The sequence below is a fragment of the Danio aesculapii genome, chromosome 12 (assembly GCF_903798145.1).
Source record: "Danio aesculapii chromosome 12, fDanAes4.1, whole genome shotgun sequence".
NCBI classification, from domain to species: domain Eukaryota; kingdom Metazoa; phylum Chordata; class Actinopteri; order Cypriniformes; family Danionidae; genus Danio; species Danio aesculapii.
This window is the reverse complement of record NC_079446.1, coordinates 49,130,883-49,157,044: the sequence shown is the minus strand read 5'-3', so window position 1 is coordinate 49,157,044 and position 26,162 is coordinate 49,130,883. Positions and strand designations below refer to the sequence as shown.

At 37.5% G+C, this 26,162-nt stretch overlaps 1 protein-coding gene across 1 annotated transcript in view; it reads right to left on the bottom strand.

Annotated features, from left to right (window-relative positions):
- Positions 1 to 26,162, bottom strand: part of fmn2b (formin 2b) — a 96,405-nt gene that overhangs the window by 52,897 nt on the left and 17,346 nt on the right. The window contains exons 3-8 of the mRNA XM_056469041.1: positions 21,175 to 21,338; positions 13,304 to 13,457; positions 12,085 to 12,102; positions 11,530 to 11,591; positions 8,375 to 9,354; positions 4,958 to 5,099 (exon numbers count right to left, since the gene is read on the bottom strand). Coding sequence (XP_056325016.1) covers positions 4,958 to 5,099; positions 8,375 to 9,354; positions 11,530 to 11,591; positions 12,085 to 12,102; positions 13,304 to 13,457; positions 21,175 to 21,338 — 1,520 coding nt within the window. The remainder of the gene's footprint in view (positions 1 to 4,957; positions 5,100 to 8,374; positions 9,355 to 11,529; positions 11,592 to 12,084; positions 12,103 to 13,303; positions 13,458 to 21,174; positions 21,339 to 26,162) is intronic.

Below are 26,162 nucleotides of genomic sequence, written 5' to 3'. Positions count from 1 at the left end.
ATCGTGAAAGATACCGTTACCATGAAACAAACTTTCTCAAACTGTAAAATAAAATTCTGGTCATACCACCCAACAATATTCATTCATTCATTTTCCTTCGGCTTAGTCCCTTTATTTATCAGCGGTCGCCACAGCGGAATGAACCACCAGCTATTCCAGCATATGTTTTATGCAGCGGATGTCCTTCCAGCCACAACTCAGTACTGGGAAACACCCATACACAACGGGTAATTTAGTTAATCAGTTCCCCTATAGTGTATGTGTTTGGACTGTGGGGGAAACCGGAGCACCCAGAGGAAACCCACGCCAACACGGGGAGAACATGCTAACTCCACACAGTAATGACAAGAACCAGTGATCTTCTTGCTGTGAGGCCACAATGCTAACCACTGAGCCACCCCAATATTCTACTGTATAATGTCTTCAATCTCATTTTGTTAAATGCATTTGTCGAATTGTTAACTTTAAATCGAGAACCGACTTGAATCGTGTGTTCATTGAATCATCAACTACAGGCAACTACATCCCAACTACAGGTAACAGTCTATAAACAATCCTTTGAGGGTGTTAAAAACGTCAGCATTCACAAATATGCTCTTAAAGGTCCCTTGAAGTGCTTTGAAACGTGATTTTTTTTAAATATTTAATGTTTGATGTAACCTCAACTGTAAAATAAAGAAAGGGCGGGACAAAAACAGCCAATAGCGTTTACCACAGCTCTGTCAGTCGGCGTGGATAAACTCAAGCCCATCAAATGAAAGCCAATGAGAAGGGGGCGGGGCATGTCAAACACTAGAGAGCATTTGATTGGTTAAAAGATTTGATGAGAAACTGAAATAATAAAAAAAAAAAAATCATTAATCCATTGAGGCGGAAGTGACAAACTGCAAGCTTTAGATGTTTATCCCAGTTTTATATTTTCTAAATGCAAATTTTGGAGCCCACTAGCTAATAGATTTCCTTTAAACCAACATCTTAATTATTTTAATTTCACGGCACATTTAAGAGCATTTCCCTTTCCAAATCAACAGCAGGAGCGAGTTTATGTGGCTGGTTTAGTAATCGAGACATAAAACACGTCTCCATCAGCGTGCAGACGAAAAACTTCCCTCAGAACAAAGCAGCCACAGACGCCAAACACCTCACAACTCTGCATTCTGTCCCAGAATCCCCTCTAAAGCTGAACACCACAAGACTGAACGCTGCCACATCTGTTGGGCCTGGAAGCGTTCGCTGACTGACAGACATGACAGGAATCAGCAAACTCACGGCGCACAGACAGAAGACATGTTATGTTAATGGAGGAGTTGTAAATATGCAAATATTGAGCATTAGTGTGGTTAACCTCAGGTCTGTTCACAGGCGAGGGCTTTGAACGTGGGACTTGAGACACAGGGGAGAAAAATAAAAACACCCACAGTTCAAGATCAACATGACCGAGATCTCTAAAAAGACAAATAAATATGCTAATTTATGAATCGTAATATTTAATATATCATAATAATATAAGACTTTTAATTAATGTATTTATATAATTAAAATAAAATGTTTCAGTTTAAGAAAATATTTGATGAGGGATTTCATATTTTAAATGTGACTGCATGGCGAGACTGCATCAGCGATGTCCAAACTTTTTATTATGAAAAGCCCAAAACCAAACATAACTGAGGGTTGTGGGCCCAAAGTAAATACAGCAAATTGTATTACAAAGTAGCCATGGATAGTTTCCTCGCTTAAAAATAAATAGAAAGCATTATTTTTATCTAAATATTAGGTTAAGTACTGCATTATAATGTTGTACATTTTATAATTAACTTATTACAATGAAAACAAACAATTTCATTCATAACACAATGGAGTTCAACACACATTTAAATTAATCTGATCCATTCACAACATTTAATTGAAACATTTAACTCAAGCACGCTGTTTTGTAGCTCAACAATAAAACAAACAAATAAAAGGTTATGTTAAATTTGAAAGACAATCTCTACTAAAGGCAACCCCTTTTCCCTCTTCTCAGATGGGATGGCAGGCCAAACCAAAGGTAATCATGGGCCAACTTTGGCCCGCAGGCCTAAGTTTGGGCATCTCTGAACTAATATATATATATATATATATATATATATATATATATATATATATATATATATATATATATAAATATAAAAGCAAACTTTTAAATAATAATGTAAAGCTGCTATAATGTATGTCTTAGAATTACTGCTTCATTAATCTTGTTAAATCCATTTGTCTCTATTTATTTGCTTCTTTGTGAAATTTACTAACAGTTTCTGAGAAATGTATTATGGATTTTGAAGTGCATAGCTGAAATTAATATTCATAACTGATCAACTATATAAAGTTATTGATCTGGAATGATTTGATGTGAACAATCATGATATTGTCTCCTGTATAGACACTTCTAATTAAAAATACATTTGAATGGTTAATGTTAAACTCAATCACTTTACCGTTAGAAGTTACTATCATTCACTCAAACTATTTTTGCTGCATGTTCAAACTACTTATTTAAAATAAGTTAAATCAACAATTCTTGAGGGGGTTTTGGGGACATGTTTACTTGATTTGTATTGAAACATGAAAAAATTGTACGCCACCCTAAATGTTTTCAGTGTTGTACAGTATATCTGCATTGAAAACTTTAATACATTAAGACCTTTACTTTAATCCAAACCCATTTAGGAGAATTAAAGTGCTTAGTTTCCCAAAGCGTGGCCATAATGAATTTTTAAACTCAACAATCACTTTCCTGTTGGAAGTTACTATTATTGTATAGTTGCAATGAAAGCCTATTTAAAGGGACAGTTCACCCAAAAATGTACATAAAACTTTTTGTTGTACATAAAACGAAGATATTTTGAAGAAAGCTGAATACTTGTAACCATTGATTTCCATAGTAGGAACTACAAACGCTGTAGAAATCAATGGTTACAAGTTTTCAACATTTTTTCAAAAGATCTTTTGTCTTTAACAGAGAAACAAGGGTGAGTAAACAATGACAAACGTTTCATTTTTGGGTGAAATATCCCTTAAATGTATTAAGACATTTACCTTATTCAAATCCCATTTAGGTGGATTAAAGCTAGCTTAGTTTCCCCCAAATGTGATCAGTTAATAGAAACAGACTGTGAATATGAAAGTGAAAATCTGCTATGTTTGACATGCATCTGATAAAAACTTGAGCATTCAGAGCACACTGTGATATTTGCCATCTGGAGCGTTTCCAGTTTTAGTTCCTACATTGGACATTGGGTCATATTTCACATCAGATCTGCTTAAGATCAGGACATCAGTGTGAAAAGCTTGGACATTAACTCCAACTACTTTTTTGACTGCTTGGCAGCATCTTGTAAATAAATAATACATATTTGAGCCGTTTTAGCTTCAGTCAGCTTTGTGTTTTTGACTGTTTGGCACCATCCAGTGTCTGAATAATGTGCAGGTTAGTGTATACTCCATCAGCTGTTTTCATTTCTGTCAGCTTTGTGTTTTTGACTGTTTGGCACCATCTAGTGTCTGAATAATGAGCAGGTTAGTGTATACTCCATCAGCTGTTTTAGTTTCTGTCAGCTTTGTGTTTTTGACTGTTTGGCACCATCTAGTGTCTGAATAATGCGCAGGTTAGTGTATACTCCATCAGCTGCTTTAGTTTCTGTCAGCTTTGTGTTTTTGACTGTTTGGCACCATCTAGTGTCTGAATAATGTGCAGGTTAGTGTATACTCCATCAGCTGTTTTCATTACTGTCAGCTTTGTGTTTTTGACTGTTTGGCACCATCTAGTGTCTGAATAATGAGCAGGTTAGTGTATACTCCATCAGCTGTTTTAGTTTCTGTCAGCTTTGTGTTTTTGACTGTTTGGCACCATCTAGTGTCTGAATAATGCGCAGGTTAGTGTATACTCCATCAGCTGCTTTAGTTTCTGTCAGCTTTGTGTTTTTGACTGTTTGGCGCCATCTAGTGTCTGAATATTGTGCAGGTTAGTGTATACTCCATCAGCTGTTTTTGTTTCTGTCAGCTTTGTGTTTTTGACTGTTTGGCGCCATCTTGTGTCTGAATATTGTGCAGGTTAGTGTATACTCCATCAGCTGTTTTCGTTTCTGTCAGCTTTGTGTTTTGACTGTTTGGCGCCATCTTGTGTCTGAATATTGTGCAGATTAGTGTATATTCCATCAGCTGTTTTAGTTTCTGTCAGCTTTGTGTTTTTGAGTGTTTGGCGCCATCTTGTGTCGGAATATTGTGCAGGTTAGTGTATACTCCATCAGCTGTTTTAGTTTCTGTCAGCTTTGTGTTTTTGACTGTTTGGCACCATCTAGTGTCTGAATAATGTGCAGGTTAGTGTATACTCCATCAGCTGTTTTAGTTTCTGTCAGCTTTGCGTTTTTGACTGTTTGGCACCATCTAGTGTCTGAATAATGCGCAGGTTAGTGTATACTCCATCAGCTGTTTTCGTTTCTGTCAGCTTTGTGTTTTTGACTCTTTGTCTCCATCTAGTGTCTGAATAATGCGCAGGTTAGTGTATACTCCATCAGCTGTTTTTATTCTGTCAGCTTTGTGTTTTTGACTGTTTGGCACCATCTAGTGTCTGAATAATGCGCAGGTTAGTGTATACTCCATCAGCTGTTTTTGTTTCAGACAGCTTTTACTATGTTTGACACATACCTGATGAAAACGTGAGCGTTCAGAGAACACTGTGATATTTGCAATCTGAAGTTTCCAGTTTTAGTTTGTACAGAACATTGAGTCATATTTCCCACCAGTCTATTTGCTGTGAGCAGGATTAGGACATCGGTGTGAAAAGCTCAGACATTTACTCAGACGATCTGTACACAAGCGTCAGAGCTGAATGATGGAAACAGTTTCAGTGTATCCAGACACTCGTAAACAGCACTGAGCCGCAGTCATAACAGCAGACGCCGCTCTGGTCTGGACTCACCTGCTTGGTCTTTGACCTGCTGATGGTGTCTGACAGGGGTTTCTTCTTCTCCTTCACTGCAGTCTTCGAGAAGAGATCCACAAACTCATCGAAATCCACAGATGGCTCTTCTATGGTGTCCCATACCACAGCGTTTGAGTCTCTGAGGAGGAAAATAAAGGGACAGATTCAGCTCTTGATGGAGGAAAACACACAAACACATCTAACATCTTCACTTCTAGTGTTTAGGGCCAGACAGAATCTACTAGGGGTGTCAAAATTAATTGTTTCTGCGGTGCACCGTGATACAGACATGGACAATTTGGTATCAGTTCGGTAATAGATCATAACCGGTATTACAAACTGACGTCACTTATGTCATATGCACTATGTAGCGGTAGCTTACTATGGCGAGGGAGGCGACCACAATTAATTAACACACTGCAACTAATTAAAAACACAGAAACTCTGGACAATTCACTGAGTGAGTGTTTGCTGGACAGTCTTTCACTGACACTGACGTTACAGCAGAAGCCCCTATTTCACTGCCATTGAGAAATGAAAGTAAACATTTCTCTCTCTCTCTCTCACTGTGGCCCTTTGACCTGCGGGCGTGACGTTCCCTCTCCTCTCAGCTGTTATGCGATACTTGTGGATCCAGACACAAGCGCGTGTCTGCAGATCGAGTTTTCTCCTCTGCGTCTATCATGGATCAGCTGTGATCACCGCTGCCGTTTATCAGTGTCACTCATCTGTGAACAGCGCCAGAGCATTAGAGCCAATCACAGCCCTTTCTGTTGAGCGCATGACTTATCATAGGGGTGTAAGAACTATATGCTATACATGCTCACGTTGTTCTGTGCATGTACTTGAGTTTAAGGGTACAGTTCTGACTGTATTAAATGACAAAATTGTATTACAAATAATACATAAATATAAATGTATTTCTAATTTTTTTTGTACTGTGAAGTGAAACAAAATTGTGTGTGGAAAGCATCGTCAATGCACCGAGTTATTGAATTGAACTGAATCGATGACATGATAATCGTAACCGAACGATGTGGAATGTGCAATGATTTTGAGAGTATAGTAACTACACGAAATAAAAAACCAATAACTTTAACTTTAGGTATATACTGAAAATCCCATTAGACTCAATTATGTTTGGTAAACGAAGAAAGTCTCATACCATCTCTACTAAAAGACAGAAAATATTACTTTATAAACAGTATTGTAAATAAATCATAAACATCTGCATAATATTTACTAATACTAAAAGTAATAAAAGAACTGAATAAATACAGATTTACTTAAATCAACTCGATGGGTTAAAAAATAGGGGAGTCAAAATGAATTGTTTCTTCGGTGCACCGTGATGCAGACGTGGACAATTCGGTATCGGTTCAGTAATAATCATAACTGGTTATTATTTACTGATGTCATTTATCTCATATGCGCTCTGTCGCGAGGGAGGCGAGCGCGGGTATTTACAACACTACAGGCGCCAACTACTTAAAAATTTCACTGTGTGTGTTTTCTGGAAAGTCTTTCACTGGCACTTACAGCAGAAGTCCCTATTTCTCTGCGATTGAGGGAATGAAAGTACTCCATCTCTCTCTCTCTCTCTCTCTCACTGTGGCCCATTACACCTGCTGGCATGAGTTTTCCTCCCCTCTCTTTTCCTCCTGGCTGTATGCATTCCCGCGGCTATACCTGTGCATTGTCACGGGACCCGACCAGATTTAATGCGGCAATAAAGCGCGGGATCGGTCAGTAACTCTGGTGTAATTTTAACAGGAGTGGGTGGTCTCACAGGATCGCTCCTGAGCAAGCGAGCAAGCAAGCGTGCATGGCGTGTGTGTGTGCATGCGCATGTGTGTGCATGCGCATGTGTTTGTTTGGTGCTCTCTATGTGTATGTGCGTGAATGAGAGACAGTGTGGTGGTGTGTCCGTGTGTGTTTATACAGACTCCCCAAAATACAACACTGTGTATGGAAAGCATCGTCAATGCATAGAAAGCATCGTCAATACACCGTGATGCACCGAAATATCTAATTGAACCGAAGCGATGGCATGATAATCGTAACCGAACCGAACCTTTAGACCAGTATAGGTTCACATCTCTAGAAACAGCTTTTTCCCCAGAGCTGTCTCCCTTTTGAACTCTGCCGCTCACTGACTCTTTTGCCCCCCCCCAATACACCCCCACACTCCTCTAACTTATACTCCTCACAATCACTGCACTATTTAACATTTGCACATTTAAAGTCTGCACATATTCATTGCACTGATTCACTTATCTGAACTGGACATACCCACAGCACATGGACATTTGTAATTATGTTTATCTATCTGCACACTCCTGATTATTAACAGCATCCTGTACATATATTCATTTATTGTAAATCTGTTCATAGCTAATACAACCTGTATATAATGTTGATAGTACATCCATCTGTAAATATCACCATAGTTTTTCTATAACTGCACTTTATAACTTATACCTGTATCCTGCACTTGCTGCTATTGCACTGCTGGTTAGACCTAAACTGCATTTCGTTGCCTTGTACTTGTACATGTGTAATGATAATAAAGTTGAATCTAATCTAATCTACTGAAAAATCTGCAGAAATCTGCATACAGATTCCATGTGGGTCTAGTAATGAATCACAAGTAATGTTGGTTTTGTAATCAGATTACTTTTTCCAAGTAACTAGTAAAGAAACTCAATGCTTTTTAATTTTGTAAGAAAATAGAGTTACTTTTTTAAAATACTAACACCAGTTACTTTGTCTAACTATTTATTGACTGAGATGTTATTCTTCTGTCTCTGCGTATAATGAGTAAAACCTTTCGCTTTTTCATAATGAATATACACAATATCTTGACTGTCTGTCTGTCTGTCTGTGTTAGTCATGCTTTAAGCGGGTGGTGTTTATAGGTGGTTATTGAAGGATTGCCTGAGCGACACTTGATTTTTTATGTTTTGTTGCTGACATTACTGCTGCTGCTTATTATCAGTTATGTGTATTAGAGTTTTGTGTGACATTTAATTTTGATTAATAATGTTTATTTCATTATTTTAGTGTCATATGTGTTAACATGATGGTGTTTGGTAGCTGTGTGAATGAAACTGAGCACCTTCTACACTGTATATTAGTATGCATTCTCATCTCCACAAGCTTTTGGTGCTGTTTTTGTCTGTGTAACAAAGGTACAATGTGTTATGTAATGTGTTGTACTATGTTAGTGCTGAAAATGATTGGTGTATTAACTCTTTAAATGAATAAAACCAACCAAAACCCAACATTTAGGATTGAACAGTAACTACAGCATTTATGCTTCAGCCTATTAGTTTGCATTAGGGGAACCGATTCATTCCTGGGCATCAGTAAAGGTGTAAACAGTGTAAGCGCAAAACAGAAGCGGTGCATTACTTTTTGGTGTGCAGCTGTATTCGTGTCCAGTACAGCGGTTTCATGGGTCTCGGCGGCTCCACGATGCATTTACGAGGAGGTTTCTCCTGCGCTGCTCCCAAAGCAAACAGACCCAGCGGGAGTGGAGGTGGCAGAGAGCCAAAACTGAAGGGCAGAGGAGGAGCACAGGCTCCAGGAGCCATAGATGGAGGAATTGGAGGAGGAGGGGGAGGTGGTGGTGCTGGTCCTGTATGGGCAAGAGGAGGAGGAGGTGGTGGCGCACCCATTCCTGGAAGAGGAGGAGGTGGTGGAGGTGCAGACAGTCCTGGAAGAGGAGGTGGGGGAGGAGGTGCACCCATCCCTGGTAGTGGAGGAGGTGGTGGAGGAGGTGGAGGAACTGATAAACCTGGTAGAGGAGGTGGAGGAGGAGGCTGTGAAGCTCCTGGAAGAGGAGGAGGTGGGGGAATAGCACACACTCCTGGAAGAGGAGGTGGAGGAGGTGGCAAACACAGTCCAGGTAAAGGGGGAGGTGTTGGTACACACACTCCGGGTAAAGGTGGAGGAGGCGGCACACACACTCCAGGTAAAGGTGGAGGTGGTGGAGGTGCCAAAGTACTTGTCTGTTGCTGGCAAATGCACACAAATGCTTGTGACGCAGCCTGAGATTCAGTTTGGGAGGTCAGTAAGGAGTCACTCTGCACCTCCACAGGAGGCACTTTAAACCTGAAGCTCTCGTCCACAGGAGACGTCTGCACTGATTTGGCCTCCAGCGGCAGCAGCGAGGTGTTTTCAGTCTGCAGGTCCACATGGCAGACGTCTGGGAGCAGGCCTTCCTCTCCTCCGCACTCCTGGTCTTGTGTCTCCACCTCTCGCTCCGCCAGCGGCTGCTGTTTCTCCAGCTCCGCGATCTTACTGCGCAGGTCCTCGATGGTCTGCTCCAACTGCTCGATCACGCAGATGTGCTCCTGCTTCAGACGCACCGTCTTCAGCACTGAGTCCTCCTGCACACACAGACAGAGACGGGCTGATGAGAAGCAGATCCACACTGCAGAAACATGTACATTTACATTTAGCAGACGCTTTTATCCAAAGCGACTTAAAAATGAGAACAAGGAAGCAATTTACACAACTATAAGAGCAGCAGTGAACAAGTGCTATAGACAAGTTTCAGGTGTGTACATGTCAGGGTTCCATCAACAGAAGATTCAAAGCACCATTCATTTTAAACCAAGTAACTTTATAATTCATACACCAGCATATGTAGCACCATGAAAGTCCTTACTACACTAAACACTTCACTTACACTTAATATTTACATTAAAAAGCCTTTTTTTTTTAATTGACCTTTTCTAAAAGGTTGAAATGTGCGTTGTCAGTGTTATTGTACAAGATTTTTTTATTGTACAAGAACTGCTCACTTTCTTTGTTCTGCTTTTGACAATCGAGTACAATTGTTGAAATAAAACTTTCAAATTTATTTCATGCACCTTCAAGGACCTTTGATGTTTTTAAGTATTTTCTAGTCCTTGAATCCATACATCTAAAATTAAAATAGTTGTTTTTTTTATAATTATTTTTTAGAGGTGTTCACCTTTTAATTTGGACAGGATAGTGGAGGTTACAGACAGGAAGGTATTGGGAGCAGAGAGAGGGGAAGGGTCGGCAAAGGACCTCAAACTGGGAATCAAACTCATGTCACCGTTAGCACCAGGGTGCTATATGTCGGCACACTTAACCTCTAGGCTATTGGCACCAACAATTCAATTCGTTTTAAGTACTTACTAGAAGCATGGGAACCCTGACATCTGAACTGCTCAGTCACTTGTGTTCATGCTGTCACACTGATAAATAAAGGCATTGCAGAAGTGTGGATGAGTAACCTAAAGAGGATTCAGCAGACCCCATTGGACCTGACGTAGATCTTATTTGGATATTGTATTTTAATAATAAGAATGCTTTCGCATGACTTTAGTTTTAGACTTAACTTTAAACTGCACAATCCTGCACATGACATACTGCGAAATATATTGATATACAAGTCATTAATTAACTTGTTGCCACTATGTATTAATACAGTAAGACATTTTAATAATTTTATCATAAGCAAATCATGTGCATGGTATGATAAGTTCCCATGTTTAACTTAACACTGGTCGTGTTGTAATAACTCACTCTCATAAAAACAAAGAAACAAAAAAATCAGGGCTACAACATTAAAATTAAATGAATTCTTAAATCCCGGCCCTGATGACTATACAACTTATGACTATAACTCGAGTATCTTGTTGTCAACTGGCTATAGTGGTACTGCAGTAGTTCACTAACCCAACACAAGTCACAGCAAATCAATACAACATAAGCATGATCACTAGTCACTAGTTCAATTCAGTTAAAAGCTATTAATAAAATAAAGAAAACCTTATTTTAATAATGCTAAGAGCTGCTGTTTAAAGAGTTTGCACTGTATGATGGAGCAACAGCACCATCTGCTGGTCAACACACATACACACACGCGTGCTGAAATCAAACTCTGGGGAATATAACATGACACTAGGAAAGAAACACTCAGTATGAGCAATAAAATAGGAGGATCTGAATTAATCTGCTCATAAATGAATCATGAGATCAATAAACTCCAGACAGACAGTGTCAGACAGACATCCTCAAAGATACACTAACATCCTGTTTTTACTAACATGAGGATGAGGTCCTTCTACTACTATATGTACCATGATATCTGGACATGTACCACACCACACTATGGAAGACTGAGGCATCTTCAAACATAAACACTATGGCGTATCAATATATTACATCAAAGTGCTGTTGTGAGAAATAAACACAGAGAAATAATGCCTCTGTACATCTCTGATTGTTTATGGTTCATTTAAATCATCAATTATTTTGGACTGAATGTATATTGTTTGCATGACTTTCTTTACATATGAGAATAACAAGTAATGAATGAATAAATGCATGCATTTTCCTTTCATGCATACCTGCAAACTAATTAAATTTTCCATTTCAAAAACATTAATAACAATGTATTAATAATATATAACAGGATGCACCGTGTTCATTGTGAAATCAGATATGAATATTGATCATTTATTTTCTCATAGATGTTAAATGTTGGAGAAACACAGGCATTTCAGGAAGATGAATGACAGATGTACCTGAATATGGCGAATTTCTTCTTCCTGATGTTTCTTCAGGCCTGAGACGACAGCCTGATGCTCTGAAAGCACAAATCCACAGCTCTTTAAATACCAATGATTGTGTGACCTTTCTAAACGCATCCCTCTGAACACTTCTCAAACAACTACACAAGACTACAACACTACAGAGGAACGCAAATGCTTCTTATTCATTTTTAATTTAATCACAAACGTTAAAAACTCATAAATGAAACGTGTCCAGATTAGTTGTGCATCTGTGAAGCAAACAAAAAAACGATGTGCAGAAATGAATGAGGAAACACATTTGATTATCAATATGCAGTCTGCTACTAATGATTTTACCCAGAGCACTGATGAGGACAGACACTGTTGTAGATGAAGACAATGAATGATGAACATGTCGTGTGATTCGAGTAAACAAACAGCAGTGCATGAGGGGAAAAAGGCTGAAATGAGCATAAATCTTTGAACATTTTTGAAGTATTTGGCAGCATATGCTGAAGATGTGAAATGACACACTGATGAGGCGCAGTAGTGATTTAAGCTACTCACCCTCCGGCTCCTCGACCGCTGCAAACGCACAAGAAAATAATCTCCTTTAGTCACTGAAAGCCCTGAACAGAGTCAAGACTGTCTGAAGATCCTCAGTCTAAGAGAAAACCCTTGACTGACAGCAGCTGAACGGAGAAGAGGAACTGAATACGCACTAAGCAAGTGTTTTTAGGGGGGGAATTACTACAATTATTTTACCAAGGCTGCATTTAATTGATAAAACTGAATTTAATGCATTTAATTGTTCAGAAAAGTTTTATTTTTATTTTTTATGTGAATATATTGTAAGAAATCATTTAAATATGCTGATTATTATTATAATTATTAATAATATTATATATTTCTATGAAAACCGTGACACAATAACAAAAGAAACATTAAAATCAGTCACAGTTTTATTTCAGGATGCATTAAATGCATCAGAAGTGACAGTAAAACATTTAGAATATTATATTATACACTTATAATGAGAGATTCTATCTCAAATAGACTCTGTTGAAACATTTCTGATTTTGTGTGTGACGTAGGTTTGAAATTATTACAAATATACTATTACACATTAGACCAGCCATTTTGATTTAAAGATTACATGTGCACTAACTTTTAGGTGGTAACTTTTAAGTTTCATAGTTTTTAACCCCTGATCTGTGCAGTTTTGTTATTTATAACAATGAGCAGAAGAATTATTTCTAAAAATAACAATAACCGTGACTGAATGCTTAAGATTGAACTACGTCTCTTGTAAAACTTGAGATGAATTCATCTTCCCATCATGCTGCAGAAATTGTCTAAATTTTGTAGCTTCCTAGATGCAATATTTTAATAATGTTTAGATTTTTAAAGGAATAAACCCATGCTGGACTGCATAAGGTGTATTACAGTCTCTGTGCTTCTGTGGATTCTCTGTATTTGAGTGTCATTTGCATAATGACATGGGCATAACAAGGAGAAGGTGAATTATGAATTATGTTATTTTTCAGTAGGCTTATAAATCATACAGAATATATGTTTTTTAGAACGTAAAACTGAAGACTTTCCTGTGAGAGTTGGGTTTAGGTCAACAGAAAATAGAGTTTGTACAGTATAAAGAAAAGGAAACCTATGAAATGTCCCCACAATTCACAAAAACAAGTATGTGTGTGTGTGTGTGTGTGTGTGTGTGTGTGTGTGTGTGTGTGTGTGTGCGTGCGTGTGCGTGTGCGTGTGTGTATGTTCATACCATCCTCTGTGTATTTGGGCAGAGGCTGCTGCTCCTCCTCTCCTGGTTGTGTCGTGACCCAAAGGCCCTTCAGGTGTCCAGGTAAATGACCCTCCAGACGCTCGAGTGACGGCGGAGGCTGACTGACGGCGGCCCATGTGTACAGCTGATCTTGCTGGAGACACACATGGAGATCAGAGAGATACACACAGCAGGACCAATCAATCAATCAATCAATCAATCAATCAAATTCAACTTAAGCTTTGTGTAGTTCAAATTGACTCCCCTTTGGTGATGTTGGTGGCTGTTTTTGCCCCATTGACTTCCATTTTAACCACATTATTTGATTGCAAAACCATGACAGCATATAATCATGCGTTGTTTATTGCAATTTGTCTCTTTTATTGTTGATGGTATGACCAACTCTAGTATGAGCAGTTCTGCACGTTCAGAAAACAGATCGACAAGTGAATTGAGACTCAAACTGGAGCTGTCAGACGCTGCAGTCACTGTCAGTAAATCAAGCAGCTAGTGAAGAGGGTAAAGCTGCAGACCTGGCCGAGGTCTAGCGTGCAGCTGTGGTCAGTGACCTCCTCCAGCAGGGTCTGTCTGTTTTCTCCACACCCACTGAGAAACTGCAGAACCTCCCAGAGTTCCACAGTCCCATCAGAGCCACGGTCGGCGGAGGACGAGCCCCCGGAGTCAGCCTGCATCCTCCAGGCCCACAGCACTGCGCATGACCACAGCACACACACACTCGTAAAAATACTGGGTTTATGTAAACCAACATGGAGTCAAATATGAAAACAGTTGAATTTGTCCATATTTTAACCAATGTTGGGTTAAGACGACCCATTATTTTTTAAAGCAGACACTCGCAGCTGACCCGACTCAGATTATGACCACAGCAGACAAACACAAACACACATTCAGAGGGGGAAATGAGTATTGAACATGTCACCATTTCTCTTAGAAGGCATATTTCTAAAGGTACTGTTGACTTGATGTTGATTTCAACCAGAGAAAAGCATATATGCCAAGAAAACAAATCTGATTAGTTTACAAATAAAGTTCTGTGTAATAAAATGAAATTATGCAGGGAAAAAGTATTAAACAGATGAAGAAAGGAAGGTGTAGTTCGGCAGGGAAGACCAGACAGCAGCTGAAATCTTTTAGGAGTTCTTCAGCAACCCTCTGCCCTTCCTCAGAGTAGATGAATATCAGCTGCTTCAGTCCAACATCTACATTAGCAGGAGGATGAAGATCAAACCAGGGTGGATATTTCAGCAAGACAATGATCTAAAACCCAGTCAAGGAGACTCTCGGATTCTTTCAGAGAAAGAAAATCAAGCTGTAGAATGGCCTAGCCAATCACCTGATCCGAATCCAATAGAGAATAAAGAATAAAGCTCAGATTTGATAGAAGAAACCCACAGAACCATCAAGATTTCGACACTCTGTTGGAGTCAGTAAGAAACTCACACCTGAGCAATCCATGTGCCTTCATTCTCCATATGAGAGGCGTCTTTAAGCTGCAGCACCAAAAAAACTTTCATATAAAGTATTAAATACATTTCAGTAGTTCAGCGCTTTCTCCTTCTGTCATTGCATTGTGATTACACACAACTCATTTTCCAGGTTTGTTTTGTTTTATTGTTTGTATTGTTTGGGTTTTTTACCAAAATCTGCTTCAATTCCATGTCAACAGCTCCTTTAGAAATATTATTCCCAGGAAAAAACATGACAATGTGTTCAATGCTTATTTCCCCCACTGAATACACACACACACACACACCGGAACACACCAAACTGATGGCAAAGAACTAGCACAGATAAAAACCAACTGTGTTGTCAACTCGTGTCAAGTCCTGTCTGGACCAAAAAGCTAAGCGTGCGGTAAACACACCAAATTGACAGCAGTGGGCTGAAAAGAGTGTGTATTCTGTGAACGTGTGACAGGACGTCTTTCCACAACTGCAGGGGGCAGTAATAGGTGTTCTCATTCCACAAAGCCTACCGGAACATGAGATGCACATTCAAAGTGTAAATACAGTAGAGTTAGTACCATTTTTACAGTATTTGTCCTTCACCATGGAGGAATCTGCTTGCGCAAAATAGGCATGGGACGATAACCGTGTTCAAGGTATACCGCGGTTTGGAAAAGTCAAGGTTTTAAAACAGTCAAAAATTTCTGCTATACCGTTCGTAAGGTATAAGTTAGATTTTTTTATTTACTTTTTTTGTTGTTGTTTTTTTAGGACAACAGAATCTCCAGCAGAAAACATATCCAAAGATGCTTTTTTAAAATAAATAAATAAATAAATAAAAATCTGTTTTTGAAACAAATGAAGACAGAAGTAGTCAATAATTCATTTGTTTACTGCTCCAAAATATTTTAAAAGTCTCCCAAACTAAAATATATTGTGTTCAAAGGGGAAAAAATGTTTTTATTTTTACCCAGACATTTATAAAGAACTTATTTTAGAGCAGTAATCACAATAACATGATACCGTAAAACCGTGACATTCATCTCCAAGGTTATCATACTGTCAAAATCTTATACCGGCCTATGCCTAGTGCAAATGTTTGATAATCTGATAATCCATATTGATTGCAAATCCTGGAGAAATGTAGTGAAAACACCACCGTCCTCTTTGTGTTCCTTCTTGGCTTCAATTGTTTACTTGGTTTCGTCACTACAGTTTTTGAGCTCTGATTCGTTGCTGATTAACCAATCAGAGTTTTCTTATTTGATCCTAATTCTACACGTTGATTCGGGCCAAACTGATCCAATGTGAGGATGAGACCACGTGTAGATCACACCAAACACACTAGCTGGAATAATGCTGACCAACACTCGGCTTGGTATGTCCCTGCCTTAACACACACACACAGACTGGCTCAGATCATGACTACAAATACACACACGCAGACATCCAGCTCAGATTATGACCATGGCAGACAACTACACACACACACACACACACACAATGACCAACTCAGATTATGACCACAGCAATCTAACAAACACACTCACAACTAGAACAGATCACTACTACAGAGACACATACACACAAACAATCCTGACTACAGCAGACAAATGCGCACACACACACACACACACACACACACACACACACAACCGACTCAGATTATGACCAAAGCAAACAAACACACACATGGACATCCAGCTCAGATCATCAAGACAGCAAACAAACACACACTCAGAGTACAGCCGACAAATGCACACGCGCACACACACACAGACCACAGACTCAAATTATGACCTCAGCAGTATATATACACACACAAACACACACACACACACACAAATAGACATCCAGCTCAGATCATCAACACAGCAGACAAAAACACACAGGTAGATGACCAGAAATCAGACCATAAACACTACTCGCACACACACACAATACACACATGTGGAGGAACAGCTCAGGACATGAACACTGCACACACAGAGAGAATCAGCTCAGACCATGAACACTGCAGACACAAAGACACAGATGTCCAGCTTAGGTCATGACCACTGCAGACACACACACACACACACACACACACACACACAGAGGACCGGCTCAGATCATGACCACTGCAGACACACACACACACACACACAGGACCGGCTCAGATCATGACCACTGAAACCACATACACACAAATACGCAGAGGCCTGGAACACAAACACTGCAGACACAAACACACACACTCAAATGTCCAGCTCAGATCATGACCACTGCACACACACACACACACACATGCTCAGATGATGAGTCAGCAGCAGAAACACACATGTCAGGCAGCAGCAGCTCTGGGTCTGTGTCCTGCGTCTCCATTCTGGAGCTGCTCATCCGCTTTATGACAGAGAGGACCGACGCACTGATGCAGTGCTGAGAACAGGCTCGTCATTCACTGCACGAGCCAATCACAGAGCCCAGATTTACATCAGCCCCGCCAACACTGTAAATAAGCCATGAAAATGCTGAACACACATTTCAGCGTCACTGAAGAGCTACACTGCACCAAACACGCACACACACACACATCCTAAAATAAACAGCTCCAGTGTAACTGTAAACAGCAGTTTATCAATCAATAATCAGCACACTGACGTCACCGGCTGACTGATTCTCAAGATCATTCAGATTACAGATGATTTTATTTTGATTCAGATTTAATTTTTTAATTTAACATGACTCCTAACATTAGTGGTTGTTTCACATTAAAGAAAAATAAAGTATGAATTTAAGATTTATGTATTAGAATTAGGGCTGCGCTCTATTGGAAAAAACTGCCATTGCAATATTTAGCTTTTCTGCGATATATATTATTTGCACTATTAGAGAAGAGTTCATAATTTGACATTGAGATGATTTTATTTACTGTAGTGCATCAGCATTAAATGTACAAAATTACACAATTATAAATATACAAAAAACTAAACACATAAATAGTTTTAATGATAAAACTTCATAATAATTTTAAATGTATTAAAAAATATAATTATTATTTTATTATTATTTATTGATTATTTTACTATTATTGTAAAAACTTTGTTAATATATAATTATTTATCGAAATTTAAAATTAATTACAAAACTTAGTAATATATTGTGCAGCCCTAGTTTTAATTATGAAACTATACACACACACACACACACACAACATATAATTAATTGTTGCACAGATGAAAACAACAGAATAAAAAGAAAAATGAAATAACCAGCGCTTCATGGTGTTTGCAGGAGTTTAACAGTATTGAGGAACAGAAATTCAACAATGAAATGTAAATTAACACTATAGTAGGGCTGAACAATATCTCGTTTGAGCATCGATTTCACAATATGCGTGTCCATAATAGTCACATCGCAGGATTAGATGGTTCCTAAAATAAAATATATTGTGTTTATAATATTGTATACAATGATCACCCTATTATTTCACATCTGATTGTTAAATGTTTGTATTTCTGTTAGATTTCACAGAAAACCAAAAAGCACTGTTTATTTAACTTGTTTTGCTCTGTCGTATTTATATATTATTGTAATTTATTTTAATTTATGAAGATGCACTGCATTGAAAAATACATGCATATTTGTTGAAACCTTCGCAAATAGAGCTATTCAAATCATCTGCTGAAATTATATTCATATCGTAACATATCTTAGCAAAACTAAATAATCGCAATGTCAGATTTTTCTAATATCGTGCAGCCCTACTCTCTAGTCTACTTAAATTAGCTTCTTAATCTTGGTTAAAGTGGCAATCTTTATAATTTCATGCGCAAATGGTTTAAATTCATTGGAAATTGCTTGATGTTCTGCGACTATTGCAGATTTGCACACTGCAATATCAATGCTGAAAGCATTGTGCAGCCCTAATTAGATTAATACAAATATTTCATGCTGACATTAGCAAACATTAACATTAATACATACTGTAACAAATGATTGCTCAGAAACTTGCAAAACTTTCTCGTAAAACTTCATAAACCTAACAATATGATGCACATTCGTCTGTCATATACAATTACATTAAATACATATTGCTCAAATACATTTTAATTTCCTAATCTAGAGCATTTCATGGTTTAAAACATACATTGTATTTACATGTAGGTAAATATATGATTCAAATGTGGCTGGATGTGAAACATGATATGATAAGAATAAACAGGGTAATTTAAGATGATAAACATGGTAATTGTGCATTATCATACACACATTCAAGTTTGTTCCTATTCTATATCAGAAGTCCTGCTTGTTATATTTATTTATTATTGCCATTCATCACTAAATGTATTAGATGAAGGTTTTTTTGTTTTATGAGCCAGTTTAACGCGGCACAAGTGTGTTCATATAGGGTTAGGTACTCTAGAAGATTAGAAACAATCAGGGAACTGCTAAAAAAATAAAGAAATTCAAGCAGATTTGAGCACCGTAAAACAGAGAATTCTTCATTCACTCTGCATGTCAATCACAGACTGCAGATCACCACCGGCAGATGGAGCTCTGACTCTCTTTTAGATGATACAGCAACACAGCTAACAAGAGCCAATTACAAACAAGCAGCAGATCACATGACTCAAACCTCAGCCAATAAGAGGACATCATGACTCCTCAACTGAGCTCATTCATCACTCTGTTTATTTCTGGACTGAGTTTGTTTTAAGCATCCAACAATGCTGTAATTAATTTAACCTGAACCGAGTACCTACAGTGTTCTTATATCTTTTGCAAAATTTAAGCACTTTCCTGGTGCACTACATACATAAATACATATATACATCATATTATATCAGATTTTATCCGCTAATAGTACTCTATATATACTGCATACTATATATAAAATGCAATATAGTATAAAATCAAAAGAAAATGCATGTTTTTCTCACATCTTAAATGTGAATCTTTCATCTAAAATGTATATTTGATTTAATTTCATGCATTGTTTACTCATGAAGTGGTTATCTCCATGCATTTTCCATGCTAAAAACAACAACAACCTGATCATGCTACAGGCACAGACTCCAGAGTTTTCAATTTATACACAAGCAAAATAATAATAATAATAATAATAATAATAATAATAATAATAAATTTTACTGTATTATTGCCTATCAAGTATTATTAATTATTATGAAAGCAATACAATTCAAAACATTCAAGTTGAAGCACTTTATCCAAAATCTAAGCGCTGTTCAAATCTAAAAAACACTAAAATTACACTATTTTTAAGGATTTCCAGCACCCGTATAAGTATGGCAAATGACATACACATATTCATCACATTATATCGGATCGTTAATAGTATTGTACAGCAATTAAATGATTTTTTTATGTTTTTCCCCAAGCCCAGAATTAAATTACTGTCATTTACCCTCTTAAATGTATTTTACTCGCATCTTAAATGTCAATCTTTCATCTTAAATTTATATTTGGTTTAATTTCCTGCATTGTTCAGTTATGAAGTGGTAAATTACCATGCATTTTGTCTTCTCCCACTGTTTAATTAAACAGCGCAAATAAAAGTATAATAAAACAGCCAGATCACACTTTCATTTTATGCAAAAACAATAAATAAATGATTATTATTACCTATTTATTAGAGTTGTAACGGATCATGGTTGATCTTTATTTTACTTTACTACGTTTGTACCAATCTCAGAGAGATCGCCTCTCGCACCATTCAAATCACATGTATGAAAGCATTTAGGCTTTCCTGTAAAATATAATGATGACAGAAGACGTTGTGGTGGGTTATTCGGGAAGTAGTGGGTTTCTTAGGTTACTAAAGGAGTTTTCTGTCACTACTTGTTTAGCCTGCATTAAAGCATTCAGTCTAAGCTGCACAATTAATCATTTAAAGGTCATTAAAAGAATTTAATAAATAATAAATGTACAATTTATTTTTATTCAGCTGATTATTTATTCATTTTTTAAATAAAGTTACAGGAACTAAGTTCTGTTTGTTAAAAGCAAAAGTTTCTTGCAGTACTGTTTCTGTAATAAATGTAACACAAACTACACTTGTCTTCTGCCCTTTTTGGCTAATCCAAAAAATGGCCCAATCCGTGACTAAAAAACCATAATGTGATCTAAACCATGAGATTTCTGATCCGTTAAACTTAATGTTTAGTAGGATAAATTATAAAAGCAAAACTCTTTAATCATTTCAGCAGTTTTAAGCACTTTATCCAAAATCTAACCACTCTTCAAACTTTACACATTAAACTAAAATTCCACCGTATGAATACTGTGCCTATGAAACTGTATTGTGTAGATAACGCGTGGTTTCAAAAGCAGCAGACAGAAGCACAGTGGCTCTCTAGAGATGCACAGATTCAGGAGTGTGTGAATGAAGTGATGAATACTCACGTTGAATTTGGGAGCAATGTGTCCGCTGCTGCTGTAGGTCTCTCTGAAGCAGTCGCTGAACGGCAACAGGAGACCCATAGCCAGAATCTTGGAGCAGAGTTTTTCAGCCTCCTCCGGCTCACTGGAGTCCTGCTGCTGGAAGAAGCGCTCCAACAGCGTCCGGCCTGAGAAAACACACACACACCAATCACTTACTAATAACACCTAAATTCGGCATGTGCAAACAAACGTTTAATCTTTATTAAGCCAGCCCAAGCGCTTCCGGTAAACTGTCATGCCATTACAAAATCTCTGCGTTTAAGATCTGATTTCTTTAAAAATCGGTGATCAGTGCCTGATTGATATACGATATAAAGTGGGTCTCAGACTGAACAAGAAGCACTGAATTAAATGACAAATATGGACATTTATTTTACCACAGTATTTTCAAAGGAGTTTCTGAGCTAGCCTGCTGCTATTGATGATGCTTGCATTTACATGGTCTTTCATCTTGTTTTAAGCTTGAACAACTAAATGAATGCTTAAGTCTATATAACTGATTGTATTTTAATTATATTACAACATCGATGCTCTGAAAGGAACTGTATGAAAGTGAAAATTGGCAAAGTTTTCACTGGAAGTTTATTGTTTGCTGAAAAACACAAGCTGTGCATATACCCCATCATAATAACAATAACAATAATCATAACAACATTAATAAAAGTAAATTATAAATGTAACAGAAAGAAAATATTTGTTGATAATGACATTTTTTACAATTTAACTTTGATGTTTTATGAATAAATATATATTTGAGACACATTTTAAAAATTAAAATGGAAAAACCAAATAACAAAACTACTAAAACTGTATAATAAAAACAACATCAACAACAAACAACTAATTCACTTTAAAACAGTTTAAATACTACAAAATCATTAAAGACAGCATCTTGCTCTGTGAATATTTCTGTCAAACCAATTTATGTAATGCAATACATGTGGATGTTTTGCCAATAAATTTTTGCCAAATGACTTTTGCACAATAAACTTTTTTGCAGCAGTCGCACTTTCCCAGACTAAATATTTGATAACTGTTGACAAATTGTTCGAAATGGCAAAAAAGAAAACTAAACAAATTAGGAAAACTAAAAAGTCTGTCACTAGCTAACAAAACACACTTATGTCAAATCAAACTGATAAGACCTTTTTCTAAATCAATAAGAAATGACCTTTACATAATATAAACTGGCATATTAACTGGAATTAAACATGCAGTAGAGCTGCACGAACCTGCCAAAAATGTGAATCACGTTTTTTTTTTTGTTTTTTTTTGCTTAAAATCAAGATTCTCACGATTCTGTAAATGTAAAATAAAGGTTAACATGATTAGCCTATTATTATTGTTAATTCTCAAACATATGGTTAAACAACACTAATAATATTAGGCCTGTGTGTAGGTCTACTGTTGTTTAACATGCTCAATTTTGTACAGTCATTATGGTGGACTTGAACAGACTTGTCCTGTTTGTTAATTCACAGTAAAATGAGGACATCAGAATATAACTATTGATAATTATAAAGGTGATTTATTATGTTTAAGACATGTGCTCGTCATCTGTTATTGACAACATTATTAGCCCATTTGTTTTCACTGGTAAAATCTGAATTTTGTCATTATCAGATTCCTTCTTGCATTATATTCAACATTATATACAGGCTAGGGTTGTTATACTGACACAGTGAACATTTATTTTCATGCACAACACTTTGTGTTCGCTATGAAAGAAAACAACTTATCAAATGCTTGTCCTAATCATAACTGTAAAATGAGATATGATCATTTATATGATGTGCGCACAGGTTTCACTTTCACTTTCTAGTGCGGCTTACGGTCACTGTGAGAAAAAACACACACATGCAAATCAAAGCTCCCGCACGGGCCTCAAACGATCGCTCTGTGCACTTCATTACCTGTTATTCACAGCCTATGCAGGTTGTGTTCACTAAAGTAGACGTCATGCGTGCACGCAGGCGTTCTCTGTAGTAAACAAACAGCTGGTGGTCAGCTCACGTGTGATTTCGCGGCCACGAAAACATCATTACATGTGAACACAAATGTCATTTCTGGGTGAATTATACCTTATAAGTACAGTATGTGACACTTTTAACACCATTTGAAGGTGTCCATGTTGCTGTGAAAACTTGTGTGTCCGCCTTTACCCTTCTCTCCTGATCTTGAAACTATAACTAGCTGAATCGTAGAAAAGCTGAATTAAGATCGTATCTAGGGTGGAAATCCAGATCGTGATCTTTTTTTTGATTAATTGTGCAGCCCTAACATGCACTGTAAAGTCATGTGACATGCAACATTCATTACTCAAGTTTTCTGTTGCATCACCTTTTCATGCTACGAAAAAAAAATAGCAAAAACAGTATACAGTGTGTGGAAGTAAAACATACACACTGAGAATTGTGCAGATCAATAGTGTGTTTACCAAACAACCCATGCATTTAAAGTGCATATATGGATTTGATACAGCCAGCTATTTTGATTAGTTCCTGAGAAATAATGAGTGTGTGTGTCTCCATGTTTTGGTTTAGAACTGTTCTTGAGAATGAGTCACTGCTGCAGTGCTTTAACTGTCTCAGTTACACACCGAATCCACTCACTGTCAACACACACAGCTCTATGAATAATTCTATCAAAATATACACAAAATCAAACGCTTCCAGCTCACTTTAAAGGGGACCTATTATATATAAATATAATTACATATATTACATACAAGTCTCTGATGTCGCTAGAGTGCGTGTATGGGAAGTTGCTGCTCAAAATACCTCACAAATGTTTTCTAACTTTCTGAAACTGACCCTTTTAGGCTTTGATTTAAATTGTGCGTTTTGGTGACTGTCGCTTTAAATTCAAATGACATTGTGCTCTTTTAAATAAGGCGGAGCTGTCGGCGCCAATAGCCTTGTGGTTAGTGCGTCGACACATGGCACTGAGGTGTTCACGGCGACCCAACTCGATTCCCAGCTCGAGGTCCTTTGCCGACCCTTCCCCCATCTCTGCTCCCCATACTTTCCTGTATCTAAATCTCCACTGTCCTATCATAATAAAGGTGAAAACCCCTAAGAAAACAAACAAACATAAAAAAATAAATAAAAATAAGGTGGAGCTACAAAAGTCTAACACCATCTGTGTGAATAAGTGAAAGTGTGTGCTTTAGTGTGAGAGAATGCTTCTATCAGTCTATAGCAGGGGTCACCAAACTTGTTCCTGGAGGGCCGGTGTCCTGCAGATTTTAGCTCCAACCCTAATCAAACACACCTGAACAAGCTAATCAAGGTGTTACTAGGTATACTTAAAACATCCAGGCAGGTGTGTTGAGGCAAGTTGGAGCTAAACCCTGCAGGGACACCGGCCCTCCAGGACTGAGATTGGTGACCCCTGGTCTATAGCAGTGGTAGGAAACCTTTGGCTCGCGAGCCACATCTGGCTCTTTGACCAAATATACATGGCTCTCCAGCTGTCTCCCTTCAATAATAATTTTCAAACAGTTGAAAAAATTATAACCATCACTAGAAGTCAGTTTTCGATTGAAAATACAATTATAAATCCCTTTTAAATGTGCGGGACTATGGATAAAGATTTGTGACACTAATAAAGTGCAAACATCTTGCATTTATATGGTAATCTTCTCATATTTGTAAGTTCAAACAACATCCATGAGTGGTGATGGCGAGAAGAAAAACATTCTATGAATTGTCCTCTTTTTCATTCAGGGACTTGCTCTACATGTGATGCTTCATATTTGTTTATTTTTGAGTTGTGCATGGACATAAATAAAGTTTTTGTTTAAACCTGTATTATTTATAGTAGTAATCTATCGTCTTGACCATGTCTACATGCCTCAATGCATTGAGTTGCTGCCATGTGATAGGCTGATTACAAATTTGCGTTAAGGCAGAAAGCCTTTCCTAACCCAGAGAGCAGTGTGTACAGAGGTGGTCAATAGCCCCTCTGCTCCAGGGGACTGGCCACTGGCATCAAATACTGATTATAAATTGACTAATGATACAGTAGGATAGAAACAGGAGTTGAACATGATTATGAAAGAGAATAATTAATATTACTTGTATTAATGGGCATCTGCCGTGTAAAACATATACTGGATAAGTTGGTGGTTCATTCCGTCGTGGCGACCCTGGATTAATAAAGGGACTAAGCTGAAAAGAAAATGAATGAACGAACAAATTAATGTATAATTTATTAGTATAAGTATAAGTGTGAGACACTTAATAATCTTGAACATTTTTAAAGATTCAATAATAATAAATAATAATAATAATAATAAAGCAAATTATCAAAATATGCATGAACTAAATTGAAAACGAGGATAAAAAGGAAAAATTGAATCCCTGCTTCTGTAACAGCACAGCTTTCTCTTTCAGTCTGTAAAACATGCTCACACTTTCGCTATGAAGACACTGATGCACTGTGATCTCTTTTGCGTATAGAGGTCTGTGACAGTAGTTTTTCACTGTGCTGACAGTTTATGTGCATCTTATTCATTGTTCTGCAAGTGTAAGCGAGTTTTTGCAGTTTGTTTATCTGGCGCACTTCACCGCTGTCATTTCAGTCCGCCGCACCACCTCCTGCTCACTGGTAATGTGCAGGTAAAGCAAGTTTGCGCCAGTAAACAGCGCCCCCTCTGTTCAAAACATTTATCGCGTTTTGTTCAACTTTTCTACCGGTTTGAATCATCACGTTTCAATCGATTTCCAACTGGCTAACGGTGAATCGTTACACCCCTAATAATCAAAACTAATTATTTAGCATTATAATGATCACATTTTGTCACATGATCACAGACCTTAAATAAATATAATATTTTTTAAGAAAACAGTCAGACAGCAGTTCACAGCGTTTACTATGATTTGACAGTGCATTTTAACCCTATTGGCCGATTGCACAACAACAAGAGCACATCGAACACTAGCAAA